This window comes from Mustela erminea, chromosome 3 (genome assembly GCF_009829155.1).
Source record: "Mustela erminea isolate mMusErm1 chromosome 3, mMusErm1.Pri, whole genome shotgun sequence".
NCBI classification, from domain to species: domain Eukaryota; kingdom Metazoa; phylum Chordata; class Mammalia; order Carnivora; family Mustelidae; genus Mustela; species Mustela erminea.
This window is the reverse complement of record NC_045616.1, coordinates 71391050-71403382: the sequence shown is the minus strand read 5'-3', so window position 1 is coordinate 71403382 and position 12333 is coordinate 71391050. Positions and strand designations below refer to the sequence as shown.

The 12333-nt window shown below is 38.9% G+C and overlaps 2 protein-coding genes across 3 annotated transcripts in view; one reads left to right on the top strand and one right to left on the bottom strand.

The window, feature by feature from the left end:
- Positions 1-11768, bottom strand: part of SREK1IP1 (SREK1 interacting protein 1) — a 44726-nt gene extending 32958 nt beyond the window's left edge. Inside the window, exons 1-2 of one of the 2 annotated variants that reach the window (XM_032336142.1) lie at positions 11595-11768; positions 2947-2994 (exon numbers count right to left, since the gene is read on the bottom strand). In XM_032336142.1, coding sequence (XP_032192033.1) covers positions 2947-2994; positions 11595-11607 — 61 coding nt within the window. In that variant the 5' untranslated portion in view covers positions 11608-11768. The remainder of the gene's footprint in view (positions 1-2946; positions 2995-11594) is intronic. The other variant, XM_032336141.1, reaches the window with a different exon arrangement.
- A 122-nt stretch (positions 11769-11890) lies between these two features.
- CWC27 (CWC27 spliceosome associated cyclophilin) overlaps positions 11891-12333 on the top strand; it is a 193739-nt gene continuing 193296 nt past the window's right edge. Inside the window, exon 1 of the mRNA XM_032336143.1 lies at positions 11891-12266. Coding sequence (XP_032192034.1) covers positions 12225-12266 — 42 coding nt within the window. The 5' untranslated portion in view covers positions 11891-12224. The remainder of the gene's footprint in view (positions 12267-12333) is intronic.

Here is a 12333-nt window from a genome sequence, read left to right as displayed (position 1 = left end):
TCTATGAGAAACAATAATGAGCAGACCCACAGGCAAAGAAAAGATCATGAATGTCTATTAATAAATAAGCATTTCAAGTTAAATAAACCTTAAAGATATTTTGGTATGTTTTTATTTCCTGCTGCTATGATTAAATGCTCAACTACTGAGTATAATAAACTGAACTGAACTTTTTAAAGGTATATTTTCTGAGAACTATCAAAATTATTTGAGACATTTATTCTATGGAAAAAGGCTTAGTGACCTTGTAGCTTTTAAATAATCAGAAGTTGCCACTCCAAAAAAACTCAACAACTTATCACAGAAATAAAAATTCTTATTTTGTTGAGGGAACTTCCATGAAAAAGTGACATCTGTTATTTAGTAACACACTCACTCTTAACTTGAAACTTAAAAACAATATAACCAATATTGAAACATATTGACAATAAAATCTTTTCAATCAAATATTAAAATTTTTTAAATAGTACAACCTAAACCATTAGTTTCACAACACTAGAGAGGCAATACTCTTTTGTGACTGACTGATGAATATGCACATTTTTAGGCATTAAAAACATTTCAAAGAGTTTCATGCACTTCTCTATTACATCTGCCATCAATACAAAGATTTTGGACTGCAAATAACAGGTAATTTTTAAAATGTAGTTTCTATCATAAAGACATGTAAATGGAAAAGACCGTCATCTTTAAAAGATGTTTATAACCCATTTGTTTTTTTTAAAGATTTTTATTTATTGATTTGACAGGCAGAGATCTCAAGTAGGCAGAGAGACAGAGAGGTGGAAGCAGGCTCCCTGCTGAGCAGAGAACCAGATGCAGAGCTCCATCCCAGGACCCTGGGATCATGACCTGAGCCGAAGGTAGAAGCTTTAACCCACTGGGCCACCCAGGCACCCCTTTAACCCAAGTTTAACCCAGAAGGGAACTATTACTGAATTTTCCATAGGAGACAAATGAGAAGTTATTTAATAACTTAATCATTAAAATAACAGATTAAAATAATAAAGCAGAAGGAAATAAACTTAGACCGCCTATCTGCTTACCTGCCTTCTCAAAAAAAAAAAAAATCCATTTACTACAGATAGTTGCATCATTGTGTAAAATAAAATAACAGTAAGGAGACTAGATCAACAAATACTCTATTTCCAAAATATTATTTTTATTATTTTCCTATAAGTCTTTTTTTTTTTTAAGGTTTTATTTACTTATTTGACAGAGATAAACAGGGAGAGAGAACAAGTAGGGGGAGTGCCAGGCAGACCAAGACGGAAAACCAGACTTCCTGTTGAGCAAAAAGCCTGACGTGGGGCTTGATCCCAGGGACCCGGGGAACATGGCCTGAGCTGAAGGCAGATGCTTAACAGACTGAGACACCCAGATACCCCTTAAAAAGAAGTCCAAGTAGATAAACTGGTATTTTAGACAAACTGGAAAGTCCATTCTAGATTTTGAAGTAAATAAAACAGCATATAAGGAAGAGAGAGAGGATGAGTGAGCAGGTTCTTAAGTCCTAAATCAAGAAATGGAACATGGAAATTAGCAAAGATTTAAAGAAAGGAAACAAAGCAGAAATAAATACATATACGTTTAAAACACAGAAAAGATTTCACAGCAGTCATTTCTTACATGAAAGTATAGTCTTTACGAGTTTTTATTTAAATGAAGGATATGTATGCTTATGCTCCCACTTTTGTTAACTGAGCAAAATTCCCTTATGCCACATTTCAGCCTTTGCTTGGAAGAATGTGACTTGGTACTCTCAGCATGCTTTCATTATGAGCCCTTTTAATGAAGATTTATGTACTGAGTGCTCTCTTAGCGCATGTTCTTGCATGGACATCTTTTATTTTTTACATAACTTTTCTGTACAGAATAGGGAATATATATAGTCGATGTTATTATAATAGCACTATATGGTGACCAATGGTAACTACCCTTGTGGCAAGCACAGCCTGAAGTATAAACTTAATATTATGTTGTACATTTGAAGCTCATGTAACATTGTGCATCAAATGTAACTCTACTTCTATGTAAATTAATTAATAAATTAATTTTATATGGAGTATTAACCATAATCCAGGCTCATGTACATGGTCTCCAATTTATAAAACAACAAAAGCTACTGTTCTCCCTGTTATCAAAGCTTTAGGAATTATTACATTTAACTAAAGAAATTATATTTGTGGTACATAATTACAAATTTAAGTTATGTAATTGTACATGACTTAAAGTTTACTTTTCTAGGGGCGCCTGGGTGGCTCAGTGGGTTAAGCTGCTGCCTTCGGCTCAGGTCATGATCTCAGGGTCCTGGGATCGAGTCCCGCATCGGGCTCTCTGCTCAGCGGGGAGCCTACTTCCTCCTCTCTCTCTGCCTGCCTCTCTGCCTGCTTGTGATCTCTCTCTGTCAAATAAATAAATAAAATCTTTAAAAAAAAAAAAGTTTACTTTTCTATTCCATTTCATTGATCATAATAGAGATGAATGACTGTTTACATCAACTTTTGCCTGTGAGCAGAAATTCTAGGACCAATTTCATCCTTAAAAAGACTAAATTTAATCAACAGGAAAAACCTTTAAAAATAATTTTCACTGCTTTCCCCTTTTCACCCAGTATCTAGAAAGACAAGGAGTAAAAGATTAAGTATATGTGTACTTTTTTTTTCCTGGATATACTCTCTCCAGTCCCCTAAATCTACCCCACTTGAATTTGACATCTTTGCTAGTCACTAAATATACAGCCACCTGTCACTGAGTCTACAGCAGGGAAGAAAGGAACTGTTTAGGGCTGACAGAGCAATTTCTGAATCATCTGCAAACCCGGGCTAAATAATAGGGCTTCAGAACTATGCTGAAATCAGGACACTGAAATCAGGATGCCAAATCACACAGCCCAAAGAGGCAATGATTCACTCTTTGAAATATTGTGTTTTTTAATGTACTTACGATATCCACATTTTTTACAGCCAGCTCGGACACTATCCTTGTTGCAACCTGAAATAAAATTGGATGACATTTTAGGAGACATGTAAAAAGAAGAAATGCAAGAATTTTTTTCACATGAAAAAGCTAAGAAACCTCTTTTTGTAGAATTTCTTTCTTTAAAAAAAAATCATTCCTGACCCAAATTAGTAACCCTATTCATTCAATTGTTATGGATGTTAGAAATCACTGGAAAAGCCAGTTCACTCAAGTTATTTTATTTGGCAGTATTTCAAGAATAATTCCGGAATATATTTTTCTTTAACAGAAATGCAGTGTTAGAGTCAAGAGCTTAAACATTCCAGGAATTCTAGAACACTAAGGAAGAAATTCCAGAGTGTTTCAGCTTGTCTCTCAAATGTAAGTAATTAGTGATATATGTATATACTCACTATATATACTAGTTATTATACATATGTATATGAACATTTGAGATAACAAATGTTTTTCTGCTCTCCTTTAGAAGAAAAACAAACCAATTTTTTAAAAGGAATTGGTGAAAATCCAGAAAAATACTTTGCTAGCTATTCTAAGAAACATCTGAATTCAGCAATCAGATTCTGACAAGAGAAAACAAACTGCTAGTTACATATCCAGTCTAAGCGATGTTCAGAAATATTTACAGTGTCTTTGTATCATTAGTGCTACACGCAAGCAATGTTGGAAGATAGTAACAGATGAAATAAATTGATTTTGTAATAAAATATACATAAAATTTATCCCCTTAACCACTTTTAAGTGTGGAATTCAGTAGCACTGAGAACATTTACAAAGTTGTACAGCCATCACCACTATTTCCAAAATCTTTCATCACCCCAAACAATAACTAAACCTATTAAACAATAACTGCCCATTCCCCCTTACCTTGAGCCCATGGTAATCTCTATCCTACTTTCTGCCTCTATAAATTTACCTATTCTAAGAATCTCATATAAGTGAAATCACACAATATTTATCCTTTTGTGTCTGACTTATTTTACTTAGCATAATGTTTTCCAGATCATCCAAACTGTAGCACATATCAGAAGACCATTCCTTTTTATGGTTGTATAATATATAGAGTTGAAACCAATTTTCACCTCCATTAAGGGCTTCTGGCAACCAGAAGGTCAGGAAAGAATTATTCCATTACCTTAATGCAAGGCATCAAACTCCTAAATCCTTCACATGGAAATATAGCCCAAATTCACTAATAAATTAAAGTACATGGGATGCAAATATAAAAGAATGTTAATTTTAAAGCAAAGATCACTTTTAAACAATCTCTTCACTGCTATGAAGTCAAAACATTAGTCATTTTTCTCTAATCCCAAATTTACTTTAAAATACACATTACTGAATAATCCTACTAAAAATACAGTCAGGTGTGCTATAATGCTTGTTTTAAAAACATAAAATTTGTTTCAATGCAACTGATGTAAGAGAAAATGACTTGCACATAATGTGACTTTTGTCCACGAAAAACCTAGATGAATGCAGAAAGTCGTACCCAGTTGCTCTAAGGCTCCTAGGAATATACAAAACACATGTAAAGACACACCCCAGAATATTTCTAGTGACCTCAGATCAGCATGTGTGCTATGAGCAGTGCCCACCCACAGAAGCTGTTATAACGCTGATCTGATTTCACATCATCCTCTTCCTACCATTATTTCAGAACAATTCACAAACTGCAATTCTTAATGAAGTCTGCTTCCACAGCAAATTGCAGGTCAAGGTATAGTACACTATTTACTGTATTATTTATGTGCCTTTTAGCCAATTAACATGTGCAAAACTGTGCTACTGTTATTAGGTTTCTATCATTTTTTTATGTATCACTGAGGAAGTTTTTGACTTTTGTTCCCCAATCTCATTTTTTCTCATAAACCTTGTGGTTTGTATTGCATAGGGTGGGAATGCATATGCCGCACTGTAGCAGAATTGTGGTATAACACTGGATTAATAATAAAATCTGAGGCTCTTTCATTATGAAATAATTGCCTGTTGGAAAAAAAGCTCAGAGAATCCAGGTCAATGTTAAGTCTGTTTCCATAGAAACCATAGACGCTAAATGAGACAGAACAAAACTGTTCTAAAAGCGCCATTACCATTCCTATGATAAACTAAAAATGTTGTAATGGACAGATCTGAAATTATCTCATCTCAGCACTTATGAGAAATTAACTTATTTATGATGAACTCTATCTCGTACTTTTAGAATGAACCAACTATCAAACTTTTTCAGAGTAGGTCATCTTCTTTAACAAAGTTGTAACTTTTACATAAAAGGGCAACACAACAAGAACTCTAAATAAATAACTCCATATCAACTATGTCCTCTCCAGCTTTTGGTTAAGTTAAAATTTCAAGCTTCATTCATCCTAATTTCACGACTGCTGGGCTAAATGAATGCTTCTACCTGGGACATTCAATCTGACACCTCTGATACAATCAATCAGAGAAAAGTGACTCTATGAAGTGGGGACATTTCACTCATTCTCCTGTCAAGGTGTAGTTTCTAGTGGCAGTGATGCCACAGAGAGCACTCTTAACCAGGTCTGGGGCTGTCCACCGTCTTGACTATGGGTGCCCTTGGTTTCAACTGTTTTCCAAGCCTTGCTATCTAGCCTTTGCTTACATTCTGTGGGCTACCTGAGATAGTTCATTTTCTTCTTCAATTAACTAGTCAGTTTCTGTTGTTGGGAACAAGAACTCTGCTGACACAACTGTACTCAACATCCCTGTCAAACTGAATAGGAAGGCCATATTGAGAGGCCCTTATTACTTCAATTAGAAGTTAGCCATTTCTCCATCAGAGGTTCTCATGCTGTTCTTCGTTCCATTCCTTTTAAAGTTTGCTAACACTGTTCAGAGTAATAGAGCCTGTCTCCCTCCAAATGTTCCTTTGTAATCATGACCTATAATCCAAAAACCATTCTATAAAAACTTATAAAATTGCCTACATAAAAAAATGGCGGAGACCAGCTAAAACAAATTCAAAAGACACATGAAAATGTAGGAACAAATATTTGCAACTCATAGCACCAATAAAGGGCAATTATGCCTACTGTATAAAACCCAGAAAATCATTATGAAAAAAACCAACAACCAACACAAAGAAAAAAAAAAATCAGCAAAAGAGCTAAACAGAAAGCTCAAAGAAACAAGTTTGAAACATGGAGATGCTCATCCTTACTCATAATAAATTAAATGTACATAAAAATCTATACCGAGATTACATTTTTCCCTATCATAATAGCAAAGAAAGGGTTGAAGAGAGTTTGGGGCAGAAACACTCCCACACAGTGCTGAAGAGTAGCGTAAATCAATACCACCCCTGTGGAAAGCAAGCTGACAAAACCTATCAGAACTATAATGTACACACTACTTTGACCTAGCACTTTTCCATTTGGGAATGAATCTTCACAATTTGCTTACACAAATTCATACTTATATTGACTTACATACAAAGTTATTCACTAGAGCATCATTTATAATAGTTGAAGAGTGGAGATAATTTAGACATAAATAAATTATGGTTAGTCTTAATGATATCTGATGATCTCTAAGATATAAAGGAAAAAAGCAAGGTATAGAACAGCGCTTATGGTATGTTGCCATTTATATGAAAGAAGATTAGATATAGCTAAGACACAGATTATATGTAGATTTTATTTATAAATAGATGGAGATACACAAAAAAGATCTCTAAGAATATAAATTAGTTACCTGGAAAAAAGAAGTGCCACCAGGGGTAGAAAGGGTGAGAGATATGTCACTATACACCTTTTGCTACCTTTAAAATCTGCAGCATGTGGATGAATTATCTTCTCAAAAACCAAACTAAAAACCTCCCTCAAAAATCCCAACATAAGAGTTGCTGTTGTGCAAAATTCTCTAACAACTAACTGCACTTGTAAATTCTTCAGAGAAGGCACATTATAGATTTATAACAAAATTTTATTAACTGATGGTTTTAGGAATAAACTGCAGAGGTCTTTATCTCTTATTAAATATCAGCAAGGGCTTACTCTGGATTTAGAACTCTTAATGTTAAACAACTTGAGTGGAAGGGGTCAGGTAAATGGCTTTTACCTCCCAGAAACTTAAAGAAGTAGAGAGAGCTTGTTTTTCTAGCTTCCAGAACATGCCATTCGATTCTATATACACCTCTCTGCTTAGCATAGTGTAGCCTTGCTAGATGTCCTCAACAAATGCTTGTTCATTTGAGGTTAGAAACTTAATACTTAGCACTTGGGAATCAGTAATGTATGCAGCTCCCAGTTGCTAGCTGTGAAACTTGTGTCTGCAGTGTCACTGGCCCATCTGAGGAAGATAGGCACTGGAAGAACAGTTACAAAAGAAGGACAATTAAAAAAGAAAAGGGGGCGCCTGGTTGGCTCAGTTGGTTAAGTGACTGCCTTCGGCTCAGGTCATGATCCTGGAGTCCCAGGATCGAGTCCCGAATCAGGCTCCCTGCTCAGCAGGGAGTCTGCTTCTCCCTCTGACACTCTCCCCTTCATGCTCTCTCTCTAAGTAAATAAATAAAATCTAAAATAATAACAATCATAATAATAAAAAATAAAAAAGGACAATTGAAATAAAACTAACGGTTATTTAGGCAAGGGAAGGGGGAAATGACAAACAACGCCTTCCTATGGTGATGGAAATATTTAAAATCTTGATCTGGGGGATAGAGAAATATGAAATTCACAGATAGGAGCCAAGAACTAACTTCTTAGCACTGGCTGCCCAACCCACCCCAGGAATGACAGGATCAGATATATAATTAAGAAAAATACTTCAGCAGCAATGTGCAGCACAGACTAGAGAAAAGAAATTATGTACAGTTTAGGAATGAAAAGCAATTGGATACATTGTAATTTAGAGTACTTCTATTACTAAGAAGTTACAGTGATGTGTTTTAAAAATTTGACTCACTTTCATATGCCACATATAATGTTATTTTGGCTACAGAAAATTCCCTATCTTGGCTATACAGATTTTACTGAATGAGAGAAAGAGTTTTTGTGCCAGCCACATGGGTAACATTCACTGACACTGGTGTTAGGCAGACTCTTCCTGGGGAACGGTGAATCATTAACATGAATCTCAGAACTAATTTTAACAACTTGAATGGGCAAAGTAGTTTCTAAAAGAAAGTCAACTTCACTGAAATCTGTATTTAAAGCTCATTTTTATTATTTTTTAAAAGATTTTTATATCTTTATTTTGAGAGAGAGGGAGGGAGAGAGTGAGCACAAACAGAGAAGCAGACTTCCTGCTGAGCAAGGAGCCCTATGTGGGGCTCCATCCCAGGACCCTAGTCCATCATGACCTGCGCAGAAGTCAGACATTTAACCAACTAAGCCACCCAGGTGCCCTTAAATGTCATTTTTAAAATAACAAGTACGAGTCTACAATTTCCCTAAGAAAATACACATTTCATTGTGTTGCCTACATAATGGTGTATGTTTACACAAAATGCTGTGGAAAAACAGCTGAAGTAGGTGAGCATAAAACAAAAGAGGCTGATTTTCACTTGTGGAAAGCATCCTTGTCACTTTATAGTCTTATAATAATAATAATCACTAGCAAGACAACCCAAGAAATGCCATGCTGAATCCATATGAGCATTATACCTAAAAATAAAAAAGCATAACATAATACTTGGCCTTCTCAATAATTATTTCAAAAGGTTTCTTGTGGAGCCCTATTTTTCTTCAGTCCACTACCTGGATCGATCATGCAGGAAATTATCTCAACATTTTCTGTAACTCTATTTCCTAATGGTACTTGCATTGTACTCTTACAGTGCTGTCATAATTATTATCTTCATTTTTGCTGGGTTTAAACAGTCTATCCATGTCTTGCCATCTAGCTTAATGGCACAATTTAAGATTATTATACTTTGGACCATTATTTTGAACTGGAAGAAGGTTAACATATCTATAACACTGGTCTAAGTTTAAGGAAATTCCAATAAGGATGTTTAAAAAAAAATCACTTTTTTTCTTCTTTCTTAAGCACCCCGCTTTCATTGCTAGACCTGTTTCATGAGATCACAAGCTGTGATATTGTGTGCCCTAGAGGGTCTAGACCATGTAAGTGCTCAAAAACGCTTGCTCAAGTAATAAAACCAACCATTTAGGAATGACAGCAACTCAACTCTAGTTGTAGTGGTGCAATACAAGAATCACCAGGGCTGATGTGAAGGCTCACGATGCCTAGGCAACCTACCACGCAGACTAGCCTTCCTCTGCTAGCTCCTTACATGTTGATAAGCTCCAGGCTGCAACCACAGACCCTTTCTTCAGTCTCTACACACTCCACCTGAGCACAGGCAGACACTACAATGGTCTCAACTCCTATTATACCTGTGGATGACTCAAACTGTGGTCTTTGATTCTGGCTTCTTTCCTAAGCTACAAATTTTCTCTCTTACTACCTATTAGATAGTTTCAGTCATATGTCTGACTATACCTCAACACAAACCCTAAACTGAAATTCTCATCATCCCCCTAAAACCTGCTCCTTCTCAGGTTTTACGTATAGTAGAAAATGGCCCCACCCAACTGTGTAACAGTGAAACCCATGTATACCCCACTTCCTGTCTTACCCACCTACACCGAGTCAGTCACTGATTCCTAGTGAGTCTACCATTAAAAAGGTATCTCCAATCCATGTGTTTCTCTCCGTTCCTGATACCATACCTGAAACATCATCATAACATACCAGAAATTACTCCTAATCAGTGACCTTGTCTCCAAACTAGTTCCCTTCCAATCTACTGTCCAGCCAGAATGATCTTTCCAAAATATGAATCTCTTAAAACTTTTAAATGGCTTCCTTTAGTCCTTGGGAAAATATCCAAAATATTTGTCATAGCTTCCAAGGTCCTTTAAGAGGTGGAAACTACTTTGTAAATTATACTGTAACACAGCCAAGATGAATAAGTGCATGGGGATTAGAAGAGCCCCCGTGACCTGTCACTTACTAGCTATCCCTTAATTAGCAAGTAACTTTGTTTATCCCTCAGTATGCTCATATAAAATTTAAGTATTCATACTTATTTTACAGTACAGATGTTAAATGAGATAAAATACAATCCTTGACACAGTGTGACACATCTGATACATAGTAAACACTATTTACACATCTGATACATTAATAACTATTAGCTGTTATTAACTCTCTAGTTAATTTCTCACTTCTCTCCCATTTGTATTCTGAGTTCCATTTATAGGGAGTATCTTTTACTTCTTTTATTTCCTCTTCTCACACATTTCTTCCTCCTTTATAATATCCAGTCCCACTGGCTGCACTTCCTCTCTCACCACTCCAACCCTCCTGGAATTCTTCAAGATTCATCCGAAATGCCACCTCCTCTAGGAAGGCCATTTTCCTAGCCCCTCTAGTCTTCTGTGAGGTGCCCTTACTATGCGCTCTTGAAAACTCCAAAATTTCCCTGCCATACATACGTCTGACTTTTTGGTCCTTCCTCCCCATAGCTACATTCTAAGTTCTGTGTGAAGTGCAACTGTCTTGTTCACCCTGTCTTGTTCACCACTGTATTGCCATTGCCTAGGACATTACCTAGCACGTGGCAATACAGAGAGTTCTGTGTATGACTGAGTGTATCTTTTTCCTCTTTCATAATTCCCCCTCCTCCCAAAACTGCAGTGGTTAGAAAAGAGCACTATTCCTGAAACAGTGATCCGTAAAATATGGTTCAGAAAAGGCTGCCACGGTACAAACATGCTTAAATAAGACTGGGAAGGGTAGGTTAAAACTTGAGTTCGGACTTCTGCACCGGAACACTTCTGAGTCTCTCCTGTACTAAGGAGCACTGTGCATCTCCAAGCTGTGTGTCTGGGGGCTGGACGAGTTGGGGGGGGGGGGGGTGAGGAGGGATACAATTCTCAAAATAACTTCTGCAACCAGGGTTCTTCAAGAGACATCGCAGCAAACCTGGTTGAAGCAGATGCCCTCCCCGACCAGAACGTCCGAGTGAGCTGGTAGCTGTGGCTCAGCAGTCTCTGAAGCACTTATTTCGTAGGGTTCACTGTTGGTAGGTCGGTACCCACTGGACACAGAACCCGAGAGCGGGAAGAAACCGCAGACGCACAAAGAGAGGCCCCGCGGGGCACCGCGACGGGTCGGCCGCCGCACAGGAACGCCGTGCAGGAGGAAGCGAGAGAAGGAGCCCAGACGTCAGTGTCGTCCTGCGACTTCCACGACAAACAATGCCTCTGGCTGCTCCGGGCCGTCAAGGGTTGCCACCTTGAGTTTTATTTTCCAGCCAAACCGAAGCGAAGTGCGTGTTTCTCGGCGGCTCGCCCCCTAGGCCTACGGTTCCCGGCCGCCTCCCCGCACGACACACGTTCCCTGTAATCCAGGCGGCGCCGCGGGAGCCCGGCTGGGCTGGGGGAGAGAGTTCCGGTCGCTCCTTCTTCCCTCCAGAGATTACTTGTGGAGTGTAAACTTTTTCAAGGAGACCAAACGAGCCCGTTCGTTTTAACGCCCCCGCCTCCATCCCCATGGGCGCTACTCCCCAGCCCAGCGCACCCAACCCACCCTACCCGCTCCCTTCCTCGCCTCGACCTACGGGCCCTGGCGTCGGTCTTCACCTGGGACTGCCATGGCGCTGGTAAGAGGGGTCGCAGGAGCCGCAGGCTTTCGAGAGGACGCCCGCCTCACGCCTGCAGCGAGGACAACAAATGGCGAGGGCGGCCTCTTCCTCCCACCGGCGCCGCGGGACCTCGGTGACAGTCCAGGAAGGCCTCCGGCGATAGCGGAACCCAGTCGCGTTGATTCAGTTTCCGGGGGAGGTATATTACAGAACACACATGGTCCGAACCATTGCTGCCAGCTTGGGGGGGGGGAGCGGTGAGTGAGACCTGCACATACGCGTAGTGAAGCAAACAACACCAAGATTTATAGATTGAATTTAAAAATTGTAACACAAATTAAATTAATCTGTGGGTTCTTAGTAATATTTTCTGCTTCCCTGGAGCCCATCGGAACCCCCCTTTTCAGGATTAGCGGTGCTCTGGTCCGGGAGCGACATGGCGGCGCCCGTGAGGAACTAGTTTGGGGTAAAGGTAGTGCTTGGTTTCGCTGTCTTGGCGACACTGACAAACTGGAGCTTTCCGTGACCATCCGACTGAAGGAAGCCTTCACTGATAGGTGGACAGCTTTAGAGATCGGCCCTCCGTTCTTATTCCCAATTAGAAGCCGAGTCCTGAGCACTGACCAGCATGAGCAACATCTACATCCAGGAACCTCCCACGAACGGGAAGGTGAGCGCCTCATCTAGGGAACCTGGGCTCCTCGAAGTGATACCGCACCGACCAAGGGAGCTCTGGG